The sequence below is a fragment of the Phalacrocorax aristotelis genome, chromosome 4, assembly GCF_949628215.1.
Source record: "Phalacrocorax aristotelis chromosome 4, bGulAri2.1, whole genome shotgun sequence".
NCBI classification, from domain to species: Eukaryota; Metazoa; Chordata; class Aves; order Suliformes; family Phalacrocoracidae; genus Phalacrocorax; species Phalacrocorax aristotelis.
Window position 1 is genome coordinate 1,142,839 of NC_134279.1, and position 16,099 is coordinate 1,158,937.

Sequence of the window (16,099 nt, forward strand, 5' to 3'; positions counted from 1 at the left end):
GCTGGGGTTACCATTACCTGTCACCAGTTACCCAGCAGAACAGGTTCCTGTGTGACAACTGGATTACAGGAGAAGGAGAGAGGAAGTGAAAAGCTGAAGAGCAGCTAATAAGGGCCCTGTGACACAGAGTTAACCCAGTTAACTGGGAATGACTAACTCGGTGCAGAAGGGAGACACAAAGGACCAGGCAGAGCAGTGAAAAATTTGTACCAACCAAATCCATCCTAAACATCGACTGACCTGCACTGAGGGCTGGATAAGGACTGGTCTGTAGCACTGCCAAAAATGAGAGCTCAAGTTGTCTCAGAAGATGGCAGAATGTAGCCACAGGCTACCTGCACAGACCCAACACACCAAGCATAAACCCGACAAGATAACGCAGTGTTTGAAAAAGACGGGCAAGATATCCCATGGTCAGATCAACACAGGCTGTTCCGTGGCAGACCTCAAGTCAAACAGCAAAAGCCGGCTTGCCTGCAGCCATAAGGGCATGCAAAGAGGGTCCCTTCTACCCCTATGTTGCCATACTTGATCTGGGAGTTTTTCTTGTCTGTGGTCCATGTTGCTTGCTCAAGCTTTCCTCCTGAGAAGTGGTGATGAGCAAAGCATTGTTTACTTTGGCTGAGCAAGCCTTGATTGCACTTCATTTACCAGCAGGCCTGTAGCAGGCAGAAATGACCTTGTGGCTGCAACATTCAGAAGATGGTGGTGTATCTGCCAGAGAAAGATCACGAGAGTAGTGTGTGGTAGAAGGTCTGTAGTGAACGTAGCAGAATGAGCAACACAGAAAGGAACTGAGTCCCAGCCTGTAGCCTTGCAGCCAGAGTTCACATGCAGCACCCCTGGAGCATGCGGGCTCTCCTGCTGTGCGCTGCTGGAGCGATCTATCAGGTGTAATGTTGGTCTGCTCAGATTACACCTTCATTTTGCTAAGTAGACATCTTTCCTCCTCCTCCTCACCTCATGCACTCCCCACTGGGGAGAGAAGTTCAATAAAAGCTGGCAGATTCCGGACAGAGCTTTTTCATCGCGCCCCAGGTCAGCCTGACCACACCTTTGCTGTGGTTGGTGCTTGTCAGAGGAAAGATAGCTGGGAAAGTAAGTCTAAGTCAAGAAGCGAGTATCAAGATGGGAAAGAAGCAAAGCTATTATTTCTCATGACTCATCTTTTCCAAAGAATGGGGTATACACCTCATGGCCAGGACAGAGCACTCGGATGAGCCTTTCCCACCTTGCCTCCCAGCCCCAGCTACAGGAACCCTCCTCAGTTCCCATTCACAGCCCCACTGTTCTCCAGACAGGAGACCAACAGCTACGCTCCCAAAGACCGCTGTTGGATGAATGACTTGTCACAACCAGCCTCCTTCTGCTGGAGTGCTGTACGTGTGTGTGAACAAGCTCACAGGTTCCCTTTCATGGCACGCCATGGGCAGGCTTTACTCTACAGGATGATGCAAGGCAGGTTTAAGCCCTGCTACCTACGAGCTCAGCTGAAAATTGTTACTGGACAACACATAACAAAAAAGCAGGGAAAGTCACTTTTGATAATACAATCGTTCCTTTCATTTGCTTGATCTCAAGGGCATCTGATACAGGAGGGCAGTTTAAGGAGAGAGGGAAAGAGCCAGTTTACTCCTGCACAAGGGCCTCTGCCTGCCTGAGGGCAGCTGAAATAGCACCCTCACTTTGTGACCTTTCGGGTCCCACCACTCTTCCTTACAAAGATACTGTTGCACAGGACAAGAAATCACAGGTCTCACACCTGTAAGCACCAAGCAATGCAGGCCGACACAGCTTCCACGGACTTCTGGCAAAGACCGGAAACGATGTAAAGCTTGCGCTTTTTCTCACATCTTCTGAAAGTGTGAGAAGTGATGGGATTAACAGGCAATTCAGATGCTGCAACAATCCTTCCTGTTCACAGAGGGCCACACGTGGTGTGCAGCTAAACCCAGCGGCCTGTTTTATCATTATTTTAGGCCAACAAGATACCTACAGTAAGCCCAAACTCAAAAACTTTCCTTTCCCCAGCTCCCAGCTGTACAACGGACACTGTGGCAGAAACGCTATGGGCAAGACTCGAGTGCCGGTACCGGTTCTGAGGAAGCTTTCTTCCTGTATCTACACTCATACCCTGAGCTGCCACGTGTTACTGCATTCAGCTGCACAGACCGACCAACTTGTGCTGCTGCCTCCCTGCTGTGATACAAAACATACCCTGCACCACCTCCCGGAGGGTACGGAGGAGCCGAGGTCCGTGCTGCTGTCACGCAGTACCTGTTGGATAGGCTGCGGTAGGAGCTGTGCTCTTTCTTCCTTCAAGTCTTCCTCCAACTACGCCAGCTAATAGCTATGTTCATTGGAAATAAGGTGCATTGATGTAGATTATTAGCAATACTATGGTTTCTCTGTCCAAAAATAACTGCTGGGGCTTCAAACAAACCCTGCTCAGCCAAGCCATGCCAAGTTTCACTTCAATCAACACACACAGACATTTTGACTTTGTCTAGAACTTTTATTTCAAGCAGTAGAATTGTTTTGAGTATATTCACAAGAATAAATACAAAATTACTCTTCAGAGTAAGAGGAGTTTTTATAAAAATATATCTCTATCCCACAGAACCACTGAGATGGGGTTCTCATTAGGAAATATTATTTAATAAAAAAATAAAACACTGAATAAAATGCTTGACCTATACTGATTGGATCATCAAACAATTGAAATTTTTAAAAGGATATAAATATTGCAAATATTGTTAATAAAAATAACATTTAAATAGATGGGAAGCCATTGAGTCCATCCAGATGAACAGAACACTGAAGGAAGCCACCGTTTCTTCTACAGGGTGCCAACTTCCTTGTATTCCCTGATGTTTGTTTGTCGCTTCTTGCTTTGGTACCTGGAAGTAGAGAAGAGAAATGTGAGTTCTGGAAATCCACTTCTTCCAAATGGCTTTTTGGGGAGTGAAGGGGGGGTGGTGAAAGAAGAAGAAAAATGCTGTATGACCTCCTCACGTTTGTTTTAAACCTCTAGCAGCTAGGCTCTGTCTGTGCTCATTTCCAGGTCTGAGATAACTTGCATGCAGTCTCATTTCTCAACTCTTCACTGAAGATTTCACATCTGCATTAAGGTCTTGCTGCGGATACTAGGTTTGTCTTTGAGAAATCCTGTTGGATCCTTCCCTGCAATAGGGCTGAGTACCCTAACCAGTTGTTTGAGATGACGCGCCATCGAGCGTTCAGGTTGTGAAGAGGAATTACAGTGGTCACCATCTGGCTATCAGATCTATGAAGCCAAGCTCTCCCTCTGGGGGCTGTTCCACCTTCTCTGCTCTCTGACAGCTGCTTACGATTAGTTATTATCCTGAAGAACAATTTCTGCTGCCTGTTGGTCTGTTAATGGAGAAGACTATTGTCCTCCATGGTAAAGCTGATAAGGCAATGCTTGTGATATCACAGTCACCACAAGAACACGGGAGATAAACAAATTAGCCAGTGTTGATCCAGTTGCTCTCCAGTTCCTGATGACTGGGGAAATGGCATGACCAAGAAAAGGAACTAGAATTTTCCTATTCCCTGTTTGCTCTCTCCTTTACCTCAATACACCCTCTAAGACAGACGCGAACTAACCCATACAGCCCTTGGTCAGGGCTAAAAGGCATCTGAAGGTACTGTTGCCTAGCCTGCAATTTGGGTTATGCTATGCAGTCAGCATACTTCGTTTTTTGAACCCTTCGCTAAGTGCAGGCTAGCAAGTCTGTATATCAAAGTATCTCCAGGCAGCCAGGTGAGTGCAGGTATCCCAGTCTATCTGGAGGTACTTAGTGGACATCTTACTGCACATACAGCTGATGCGCCTTCCTGAGCCACAAAGAAAATCCTTCTTACCTTCTGCAGATGTAGTAGCTTGCAATAGAGATGGCGATGAGGAAAAGCAGAACCACAATAACTGTCAGTGCCACGTACTCCTTACTGAGGGGTTGTCTGACAAGTTCTGAATGCACGCATCGGACACCAGAGAAGCCCAAGTCACACCTGAGGATGAGAGACACAGAATTAGAGACATAGCCATGTGGTTGCACTTTAGCAGTCCGCAAAGCATGCTATACTGCTGGCCTGCCATTCCCTCAGGGACAAGCAATTTCAACTGATGTAAATCAAGCCCATATGGTCCGAGAAACCGTTACATGTTCTTCAAGTAAATGAGAAATACCCATTAAAATGCCTAGAGGGTCTTTATTTTGTAGGCTGAATCTAAGGAGAGACCTTGCTGCTTTGCCTGAGGTCAGGATCTCACACTACTATAAACACAGATGAACAGGGAAGCACATCAGAATGTGTGTCTCAAGTTTAAGCTGGGTTGGTGACTAATTTCAGGTGTCTAAGACTCTCACCCAGGTTTCACTGGAGCCAGCACATGTGCTTAACACTTGCTTAAATGCAGCTGAGGTGTATTATAGATATACTGCTCCTCTTCAAGTTCTCGTGGGCATTTAAATACTTAGCCCGATTGGCGTTCCACCTAAGTGTCAACAGCAGTGAGATCAAAGCCCACCTCAGGGAGGGCTGCAGGATGCAATGCACCCGGTCCATACCTGCAGTAGTGCTCATCCAAGTCCACTATGTACATGCACTGTCCATGGAAGCAGTAGTCTTTCATTTCAGGCTTGCATCTAGTTATCCCAACTTGAGCCACACGTGGACTGTTCTCTGTCTGGACTGCAAGGAGGTCTTGTTAGCATCTCATCAGCCTTATTTTCCCTTAGCATTTACCAAACAACGTACAAGCTTGATGAGCAGGACACATATTCTCACTACCAGAACACCTCCAATGCAGTAGGCACTAAAGCAGGCGACCATTCTCAACAGGGAGAGGATTTTCCCGGGCCAGAGTTATACAGACTTTTCCTTCGGGAGCTCTACAGCAGCTGTTTCTGCTTTTACAGCAGGGTTCTCACCTCAGACAGAACTCTTCTGCTGAAGAAGCAATATTAAAGGAAATGGAGGCTAAAAAAATGGCTCTTGCTCAACAACACTGAGCACTTCGCAGGATGTTGGCAATGTTGCTTAACAGAAAAATGGTTTGCAAGGGCACCTCAGTGAGGCTGCCAGCCCAAGGAAGACAGGAACCTAAGACTTGCTGTTTACAAAGAAAGCTGTGCAGTACACTTACTTAGTGCCGTTGTGCAGTTCTCCATTTCACCAGGCGCACATAAGGGGATCACTGTTGTGCCCAGGACTGCCTGCAATAGGTAACCTATAAGAGAATTAAAAAACAAAAAAGTCAAAACTAGACGGTTTTCAAGTATGCTTAAGTATTTCAGCTGGTGTACTCGTTAAGTTAATACAAGAAGAACAGAAGCTTTTTATCTTAGTAGTAAACAAATCCAGTGCTTTACTACCAGGTGGAAAAAACCACAGGTCCGAGAGACCTGTTGCCTGAATTATATAAGGCAGCTGAAAGGAACATCTCTGAAATAAAAACTTTTAATGTAGAACAGAGATCAAACAGAAACCCGGGGTCTGTGACCACCATATCACTCACACTCTGAGTGAAACTGAGCAGGAACAGGCTTGGAGAGATTACACAGGGGAGGCAGAAATTAGGCCAGCTCTGATTATGTTAGGTTTCTGACTAGTCTAGCATGGCACCTGTGCAAGGGACACAGCCGGGGTTCCACAATCAGGCACAACAATCCAGCAGTCATTGCAAGTGGAGTTCTTTCGGTGATCAAAATCAAGATGTCCTTGAGTCACAACAGACCACGGGGAGAGAATTTCCTAGGATTCAGCAAGTCCAGCAACAGCTGGTGACTCAGCACACCAGGGCAGTGCTGAGCCAGGCTCAGCACCCCACCACTGGATTCAGAGACCACATAATGCTCGAGGTAGGCTTAACACGAAAGCTGCTCCTGAGCAGCAAAGAGCTCCTCAGCTGTCTACTTGCTGTAACCAGTCTGAAAGGCTGGACAGTTCCTGCCCTAACACCCACTCTTGTGTTGGAGTTTTTCAGTTAAAAGCCCACTCACAAAGACAGCTAACACAAGAAACCAAACCCTCTTCATCTGGTCACTGGGTTGGAGAGGATACTGACCACTTTAAGGATCCTGGGCCACTGTTACCTATCTCAGCAGAACCCCAGAAGAAAACAGGTACACTTCTGTCCTTCCTTCACTATCCACACTAAAAAAACCTGCAGCTCAGCAGGTCTGGTGTGGGTATGAGACATAACAGAAGACTGCAACAGGCAGGCTGAGGAGTTCCGCTACCGGAGTGGTGGCTGCATTTCCCTGGGAAGCAAGGGCCCTCCTTCCCTCTTCTCTGAGATTCAGCCTATAAAGCATTTTGACGGCTTTTGGGCTGTGTAGCGCTGCATGGGCACAGCTTTCAGGTATTCCGCTAGTTAAATGAACATTTCCAGACAGGATTTGAAGGCCAACACAAGTACTTGTAGCTTCCTGGCTAGCCCATGAGGAGCAGCCAATGTTTGCCCCAGCTGGCCATCAAATGCACTTGACTAACACTCCTGCTGTGGTCACAAACTAACCTGCTCATGAACTGCTTAGTCATCAGCCCCATTCCACAGAAGTCTGTAATTTGTGTCTTTGGGCTGTTTGCCTCTATTAACTTGTCAGGTCATGCATGTCTAATGGAGGGAGTGTGCCTTCATAATTTCTTGATCACTCTAATTCAACTCCAGTTATTAGAAAGTTTCATTACATCTCAGAGTTAAATCTAGTAGTGATTTATGGATTTCTTGCAGCTCATCTATTTCTGGGTGAATAGTAGGCTTCCTTTAAGCTTTATTCCAGACAAATACAAGAACAGCAGGAACATCCATCTTAGAGGGACAGGGGGTTTTGTGTGTTTCTTTGTGTTTCTTTAAAAACACCATTCCTTCTCCTTGCCTTCCTCCCTGCCACACTTCTTGCAAAGCTCATAAACCAAGTTTCCACCAAGCTTTAGAAGAAAGAACAAAGACTAGGTGTGCCCAAGTGAGAGCCACAGCAACAGACCAACGATGCCAGAATCTTGACTGGTACAGGAGGGTAAGCTGGAGACATCTGTGCCTGCTTGTGTGACTCAGCAGGACCTGCCTTTCACTCCAGTGGGGCAGGACCAGCAAGTTTACTTTCAGGGTGGGATGTCTGGTTTTTTGGTTTCTTTTTTTTTTTTAAACACTGCTGTGCTCACTATAGGTTTCATCAGGAGAAGCAGTTTAACACTTCTGTAAGGCCAATTTGAATTGCCATGACAGAAAGTTAAAGAAAGTTAAAGTGTTTGAAGGATGGGACCATCAGCTGACAAATGGTGGCAGCTCAGTAACTGCTAGAACAGCAGGCTTAGAGCTAGAGCCAGGGACCCAGTATCCCAAATGGTGCTGGGAAAAGAAGATTTACCAAGGCAGTCCTTCCCAAGAAGCAGAGGAACATTTCAGGAGTGCTCCATGGACTAAGCTGCTCCCTCGGCAGGGAGCAGCTGTGGCACAGGACAGCTCTGTCCCACTAAGTATACACCACGTCATTGCAAGAAGGATGCTGAAATCCTGAGACTAGTCAGAGTTAGTGACCTGAGGCTCCCTCCTGTTCCCCACATACTACTGCTATCATCTCTGTGTGACTTGCTATGGCAAGATTTGGTCTGGGGGCCCTATGACAGTAACGAACGTAAGTCAAGTCAAAATACGCTAAGAGGTACCTGAGATAGCCACTTCTCTCATACTTAGGTAAGTAGACCGATTAAGCCAGCTGATGATCTCCTTTAGCCTACATATTTCTGTTTCAGCTTGCATACTTCCTTGATCCGAGTGTAATCTGAGTAGTTGCTTTTTAATCTAACATTCCCAGTTTGAGAGTTACCAGAACCTGGCTTTTGTATTTGAGAAACTCAAACCTAGGTACGTGAAAGAGATGGGTCAGCTCTTCTGTTTGCTCCGGAAGGAGGCAGTGCTTTCCAGCTAGAGGAAAGCCCAGAACTCAGACACCTGTGAGGGACAAATTAGAAATAACCTCCTTCTACAACACCAAGCAAAGGCTTGCCCCATTCCAGCCATGTGCAACAACCGATAGCCTCCTCTGCCTGACTGCAGACACACAGGCTGGAAACGCTTCAGTGCAAGTATGAATATTTGCTGACACCCAGCAGTATTTTCTGCATTAGGGCAAAGTTCTTCCTGCTCTCCACTGTTACATTTTGCCATTTCCCCCATGCACATATTTCTGCTCTGACATCAATGGGAGGGGGATCCTGCGGCAGGATAAGGGACCCACACGCCGCAACGGCAAAGGAGAGCCTTTCCCAGAATAATTATCAGATGAGGTATACCAAACATAGGACCTGGGAGAGGTAGCTACATTTTATTCCTTCGCTGTTCACTAAGCAAATACTCTACAGAGTACAAGAAAACAGGAATGAGATGGTAGATATTCACGTGTGCCTTGCAGGAATGTGAGGGCTGCACTTATCGCTACGCCACTAGCATGCACGCGCCTGGTATTGCAGGTGTTCCTGTAAGGTTAACGCTGACAGCAGTGGCTGTTACTGGCATGGGAGTAATGCTGCTTTTACTTGTCCTTCCACGAAGGACGAAAAGAAAACGAGGGACAGAGTCTGGCTGCCTTAGCTTCGAGCAGCCTTCATCAGGGATGACACACAAGGGCTAACTATCAGTTTGTCCACTGAAAGCTAGCTATAGTTTCCAGTTAGAGGATGACTGCTAAGGATGAAGGATGCACATACAGAATACATGTAACTGAGAATTAGTCTCTTTGCAAGATTTACACTCATTTTAAAGGGGAATTGTCAGGTTTCTGCCAGTCATCATCTGAGCTGGCTTTGCCTGTGACTGAGGTCGCTAGTCTTGTACTAGTTCATCTGAAGAAGACCCCATGATGCCACTTGACATTTGGCATCTCTGCCACAGCGGTAGTGCCTACACTTTTCACATGGGTTGCACTTTCAAAGCAATGCCAAGCACAGATGTGCCCATTTTAACTCTAGAGACAGATCAAGGTGGATCCCTGTCACCTGGTTTTGGACACCCAGAACACGTCTGACTGTCTAAGGCCTTCTTTCTGTAGACTAAGTGGAAAACATGGAATTGTCCTATTGGCTTTGTGAGCACCGCTACTACTGCCATTTAACTCTACCACCATTTTACTCTAGTGCATCGCCTTCCATGCCTCTCCGCTGCTAACCTCCCTAGCTAGCCACAGACGTTTGCAGGCCACCTCAGACAAAGCAAGCACCTCTGGCAATAAAGGCTAGGTGGCTGATTGTCCTTTAGATGAGGATCACAAAAACGTAGAGTTAGCCAGGAAAGCCTTGCAAACAGCTTACTCACTGAACAGTTGGCTGTGCAGCTACACCCCTTGCTCACATCAACTACAGCATCTCTAGAGTTTAGGTTATCCATGCAGGCTGAGCATCTTTTCCTGGGAAAGGGCAAGCCACCTCAGACAGAGCACCTCAGACCAGAGCACACCCACCCATCCTTGCACTCAGGGTACTTTATCTGGCTTCTTCTTGATGATCCTTGATGTAGGATGTACCTAGTGCCTACTTGCCTGGCCATGCCCATCAGGGCAGGTGCCCAACACTCCTCTCTCTGAGATGAGACATACAACATGTGCACGTTGCTCTTCTCACCTAGTAAAGGAAGTGCTATCAGCCCTTTCCACCCCGCAAGCCACGGTGGTCTGTCTGTGTTTGGCCTGTTGTCCAAATGGAGGCACCAGATGTGACAGCAATGAGAAAAAATAGGCTCAAATAAATTACCCTTAGGGCACCTGAACAAAAGTGTCCATACGTGCTTCTGGGAAGTACCATCCAGGCTTCCCCATCTCACGTTTTGTACCCATGACTTCACAACTGCTGTCTCAATGTCATGGATGCCCAGGACCAGGCCAGAGCAGCTCTAAGGTAGCCCTGGCAACAACAGCTTGTACAAGACAACTAGAGCTCCAAAACTGCTACAGGCCCACATGATCATCTTCAGCATTGTGCCAGGACTTACCCCTAAGCAGAGACAATGCAGGTAATTACGCACTATGTGCATCCAGTCATTTCAGTGCTGCATCCACCCCTGAGGAGACCTACACACCAGTGACCATATTCACATGCTACCCCTGTGCCTGGGCCACTCTGCTTTCCACCACAGGCATGGGGGCCAGACGTCCCTACACCACAGAAGAAGCAGAACTCTATTACTGCTTCCAGCCAGACACATTTGCCACTGACATCCTTTGCATCTCCTGTCTCAGTGACCTTTATGTTCAGCCCACTTGACGATGGCCAGAAAAACGTGCAGGAAAACATAATGTCAGCAGCTGCTGAAACTGTCCAGTGAGCCTGAAGATCCGAGGCCGGCCTTCCCCACCGAGTGGCCATTAGCGACTGCAAGGAGACCGGTGCCAAGGCTCCTGCAGTAACTCACGGAAAAGGCAGGGCGTGGGATTGGCTCCATCACTGCCACATCACTGTGTGGCTGGCATGACACTGTGGGTCCTCAGGGGTGAGCAACGGCTCTCTCCCACCACTGCCTTTCTGCTGTGCAGTCACCAAGACCACAATAGCCAGGATATGAAGCTGACAAAGCCTGTCACTTCAGTTAGGCATCAGCCATTCAGCAGGGAACCTTTTAAAGTCTGGCATAACATCAGCTACAGACAGTCTGCCCAGCTTCTACCAGTATCACCGAGTTCTGCTTACACTACTGACCTGGGAGGGAATGGCAGTAAAGTGCTTGTACCACTTGTTATGATGCCATCCAGCTATGACTAATCTATCCCCTTACTATTAGAATTTTGTGCCTGCCCCGGAAATAAATAAATCTGTATACAAATCCATGAAGACATACCAGTTCCTTCCAGTGCCAATTTAGTGCAAAGCGTGGCTGAGTCACAGGCTACAAAATGTTTAGCCCGCTGTACTGGCAAGCAAGATGATTTGCAGCAGCTAATCCATAAGCTGCTATGGAAACACCTGGCCAAGATGAGAAACAGAAACTCACGCTGCGGCGGGCTTACCAGATGAGAGAACATCTGCCCCAAAAGAGAAGACTTGGGAACTGAGCTTCCCCATCAGCTGCGACCCCGAGCCCAACATCACAAGCGCAAGAATATGCCTTGTCATTAAAGAGACGTGTGAGCGGGCCAGGTCGCGATCCTGCCTCAAACGTTTGCTGCCCACACAGTTCAAGTCACCACACAGGGTCAGCTCTTGGCAGTCGCTGCCTGTCACTGCCAGCGCCCAGTGGAGGTGTGTGGCAAGGATGAATTGTTGCTTCACAGCGCACCCAGGCTCCAGGACTCTTGATGCTCTGAGGATACACGTGTTCACTTTGGACTTTCAGGTAGCTTATGTCATGCAATAGAGTAACACACTCCCAGTGGAGAAGTGTCAAGCAGGAGGCCACAACCTGTTTTGTTACCATAAGGAAGTCTCTGCTGCTGTGGGGATTCACCTGCTGAGCTCACCCTGAGCATGGCCCATGTGAAGGCAGCAGGACCGGACTACAAACAAGAAAGGTCAAGGTGGAAGAGAACAGATAGCATTGCCTTTTTGCCAGGACACAGTTTAGTAGTGGGCTTGGCAGTGTTAGGCTTACAGTTGAACTCGATGATCTTAAAGGTCCTTTTCACCCTAAACCACTCTGATTCTGTGCCTCGAGCAGACCGCCCTGCGAGCAGAGTTATGGAGAAGGGGAACAAACGTTCACCTTCACTCAGTCACAGGGAGCACCTGGGCGTCACACAAGCAACAAAGCGTCCCATAACAACACACCACCGAGTAAGATCTGTGTGCTCTGCTCCTCGACTCATACCAAGTACGCGCATCCCTGCCTGCAACTTCGTCTTGGAGAAAAAACGTGTCAGCTTCACTCAAAGGCAGACTAAGCTTCATGCCACAGCCAGAGCTTTTCTAGCAGCGAGAGAAGGCGCCAGCCCCCCACCTCCGCGCCCGATCCCCTCCCGCCTGCCGCGGAGCCCCCGCCCGTGGGAGCAGGGCGCTGGCCCCCCACAGTCGCCCACTCGCGGGGCATGGCGGCGGCACTCACCCAGGAACAGCAACAAGCTCCGGGCCCGCGGGCAGCCGGCGTCCATCGCCCTCGCGTCCCCGGGAAGAGGAGGAGGCGGCAGGGGAGGAAGAGGCGGCGGCGGCGGGAGCGGTGTGGGTGCCGGCCGCGCCGCTCCGGACTTTATGGTGCGGCGGGGAGGCGGGGCGCGGCTCGCCGGTGATGAAACCCCGGGCTCGGCTCGGGCAGGTGCCCAGCTCCGGCCTCCTCGCTTCCTGCCCCGCCGCCCCCGGCCGAGCCGAGCCGAGCCCGGCGGGGCAGGGGCCCTCCCGGCCCAGCCGGGAGAGAAGGGCCGGCCTGGCCCCAGGCGTTCCCCCCAACATCTCCCGCCCTTGGCCGCTCTCCGGGGACATTTGTTTTTCCTGATGTTAGCAAGCATTTGTGCAAATAGGACGTGGGGTCGTAAAAGTGCCCATCCCCTCTGAGCAATCTGGGCAAGGCAGCAATGCCCAGGCCTGCCCCACAGATGCCCACAGCTGACTGCACAGCCCTGGCCCCGCTGCCTTCTGCTTGCCCTCCACGTATCGGTGCGAGGCATACGGGCATGAGACCTTGCCGCTGAAGCATGGACCCAGCGCCAACCGCCGCGCGGGTGGGCTCAGCCACGCACGAAGGACAGCTGGGCCACTGCAGTGCCACGAACACTGCTTGCCTGTAGACCAGTGTTCGCAAAATACCGCAGGGCGGTCAGCCAGAAACCTGCTGCCTTCCTTCATCTCCCAGCTCCAGGCATTTCTGCAGCGACCCTCGGTGCAGAGGTGCTGTGACCAGGAAGCCTCGATGCTAGGGGCAGAAATGCTCTATTAAGTTACAGCACAGGCCCCAGGAATGCCAGGACCTCACCCAGCCCCTGAACCGGCTGCCACGGTCTCAAGGTCAGCGGGTGCTTGCGCCACATTGCCCCTCTGGCCTTTGGCCTTCTCGCAGCCCTGCAGCAGGGCAGTCTGTGATATCAACAGATCGTCCAGTTACTTGGACAGCAGTTTACTGGTTACAGCTACTTTTTAAAAAATTCCTGTTGAAACCCCCGCGCCCCGTCACTGTGTCGCAAAGCCTCCTTCGGCACTTACATCCCATCATCAGATAGCTGAGGGATACCCCACCCCTGAATCCCTACTACATGCATTTGCTTGAAATACAAAATGTATTTTATCTAAACAAGCCGCTCAACAACAGTGGTTATTTTTTTTCCTTTTAAAGGAAAAAACTTCTGCCCCTGCCTTATGAGTTTCCATTGTCAAAAAAGGCAAGGTGATACCCAATTTACTGCAGAACTGATAAGCCTATCTCGCAGCGTAAGGAATTTGAATATTGACAGTGAGGTGCAGTTTAACAGCTGATGACTCAAGTACCCACAGTTTTTCCATTTTATAAATGCTTATTGATACAAGAGAGTGAATTGTAGAAGATACTGCAGAATACGATATACTACATCTCCATATTCAGACTGCAGTTAAAAGTAATAAACACCTTAACTCAGGGAGCTGGAATAGACCTGGTACTTACAAATCATACTGCTGATTTTGGGAGGGTTTTCTCAAGTCTACAGAACTGTGGAAATGCTGAAATGAAAAAAGCCAACATGTTACTACAGAACTGTATGTCAGCACCATTTATTAATCATCCAAACAGTATGAGGGTTGGCAAAATAAATGTAGTAAAGATCAGCGTGAAAGTAGCATTCAGAAGTTTGTCCTCCACAAGTGAGTGGGACACAAAATAGCCAGAATCTTTTTCTGCGTCCCGTTTTGCCCCGCCCTAGCATTAGGGTCATGGCTTACCCCCCCCCCCCCATCAGTGTACCACTTGAAGATTAGCAGATGGTAGCTTTTTTTGATGCCACATGACTGGTTTTGTTGCCCCTTTAATTTGGCCTGATCCCCCTAATTAAAGGATTTTATTGGCTGCTCTTTCCAGGATAATATTGAGTAAAGGCAGGAATTGCAATGATTAGTAAAGCATTTCTGCGTGTGGGCATGCAGATGCGTTAAAAAACACCATCACCATAGAACTTCCACTTTATAATTAATTTCACCCTTAAATTCCTGCATGATTTATCCTCTGAAAGACAGCATTTAATTATAGTCTTGTACCGGTATCCAGATACCAAGTAACACTGACACAACTGAAGCAGTTCATTGGAATTTCCTCTTTCAGATTTGAATACATGGAAAACAAGTATCATACACACATCTTTGTTTCATCTTTCTGTATTGTTCTTTGTCTCACTGCATGCCATCCCACATCTGGCATCCCTGCTTGCGGCTTTCACCATCTCTTCCACGTGGAGGCTGCCTCCTGGAATAAGGTTGACACACGCCTTAAAAGCCAAGTTTCCAAGAGGCTATTCACATGGAGTAGTGCCTTCCTGCACCGGTAGGTTCTTTGTATGGTCAATTGATTGCACCCCACACATCTGAGTAGGGAGTGACACGGCTGTACATGCTGAGAGGGAGCACTGATTGGGCAACAGAGAATCACGGGTGCATTTCAGCTAGTGGCCTCAATTTCAGCGGGGGTGAAGTGGCATGCCCAAGTCAAGCCAACAATGGATTCATGTCACTTGGCATTGGACCAGCCTTTAGTCCCCAGAATGCTTTGACATCTCCGGATTTCCTTCTTTACAAAGTCTAACAAGAATACGAGAAAATACCTTAAGAACTCACGCAAAAGACTTCATTGCTTTTCTTACTTTGCCATGGCTTAATAACCCTCTTTAAAGAAATTCTCTATTTACAAAGTACACAGGCTCAGCTCGAGACCATGTTGTGCTTAATCCTGTTTCAATATCACAGGTAGTCATCTCTATTCTTTGTGGACGGAGCAACAGATTGATAGCGGTGATCATTTAAAGGGTATCGGTTGAGCTTTGTCTGTTAGTTTATCTACCACTGACGACACAAAGGATTTTCTACAAACCTCATACCCTTTTCAATTTAGAGTGGAAAAAACACAAGTTAAATGTACATTTTTCTGTGCTTGAGAAATATTTTTCCTTATGGTGATTTGCTGCAGAAGAATACATGTGTTCATGCAATGAACTTCCTTACTCTATGAATTGGATATTCAGAGAATAACCTTCCTTATTCGATTATTATATGAATTAAGTTCATTGCTCGAACTTAGTGAAGTTCAAGCAGCGAACTGCCACTTTATGTATGTGTTTCTACATAGCTAATACCATACATGACAAATGACTACCCTAGTTATCTTCCCTGCTTTCTGTAGGATTTGCATCCAGTTTTACGCATTGCCTTTATGGGTATGGATCAGCATTGTTTTTGTCTGTCGAGAATAAGACCTATTCGCTAAGTCAACATTTTTTTGTTAGAAAGCATTTTTGAAACTGAAGGAAATCATTCCTAGCCTAGCTCTGAAACACTTGGCACTGTTAAACACACAAAGTAACAAAAAGCTGCGTTTTCATAAGTTCTTGGGAAAAATCGGCCAGCATTTTTGAAAACAGCACGAGTGTGTACGTCGGTATGCGTGTAAGACTCTCTTATTTTCATTGCACAGCTGGAGAGATCCTCAAGAAATACTCTGAAAAGATCAGACTGCTAATCGGAGTGCAGCTCCTTTGACAGCATTTTCATTTCAACTACAGAAGATCAAGTATGAAAATCATGAGTGGTAAAAAGCATGGGGCTCACATGTGAGCACAAATGCCCTAAGAAGGGCATGTATTTAACTGGGATGCATAGATGAGATAGTCTGGAGAAAATGGAGTAAGAAAAAAACCTTGAGCCAAACTTACTCCATATAAAGGTCAGTTTGAAATCTGCCATGTATGTGAGGGATGAATTAGGTCAAATGTTCTTAAACAACCAGGCTTTTCCTATAAACTATCAGAGTTCAAAACACTGTCCCCAAGGCTGAAAGTGGCTGATGCATCTTCCTGTAAATGCAGGGTGAGGTCAAAGCTACAGGACAACACAGATGTTTTGCTGTTTTTTTTTTAAAAAAAGAAAAACCAAAACAAAAAACAATCCCCCAAATTCACTGATTTCTTAGCCAACTTCT

General features: G+C 47.6%; 1 protein-coding gene across 2 annotated transcripts; it reads right to left on the bottom strand.

Moving 5' to 3' along the window:
- Positions 1-2,494: 2,494 nt before the first annotated feature.
- EREG (epiregulin) lies at positions 2,495-15,528 on the bottom strand. 2 transcript variants are annotated; one of them, XM_075089943.1, is made up of 5 exons: positions 13,583-15,528; positions 5,174-5,257; positions 4,596-4,719; positions 3,889-4,035; positions 2,495-2,900 (listed from the first exon to the last, which is right to left on the bottom strand). In XM_075089943.1, the coding sequence occupies exons 1-5, from the start codon at positions 13,587-13,589 to the stop codon at positions 2,840-2,842; spliced, it is 423 nt and encodes a 140-aa protein (XP_074946044.1). In that variant the 5' UTR covers positions 13,590-15,528; the 3' UTR covers positions 2,495-2,839. The 2 variants fall into 2 exon arrangements, with proteins under 2 accessions (XP_074946044.1, XP_074946043.1); XM_075089942.1 differs by lacking the exon at positions 13,583-15,528 and adding an exon at positions 12,059-12,208.
- Positions 15,529-16,099: the final 571 nt, after the last annotated feature.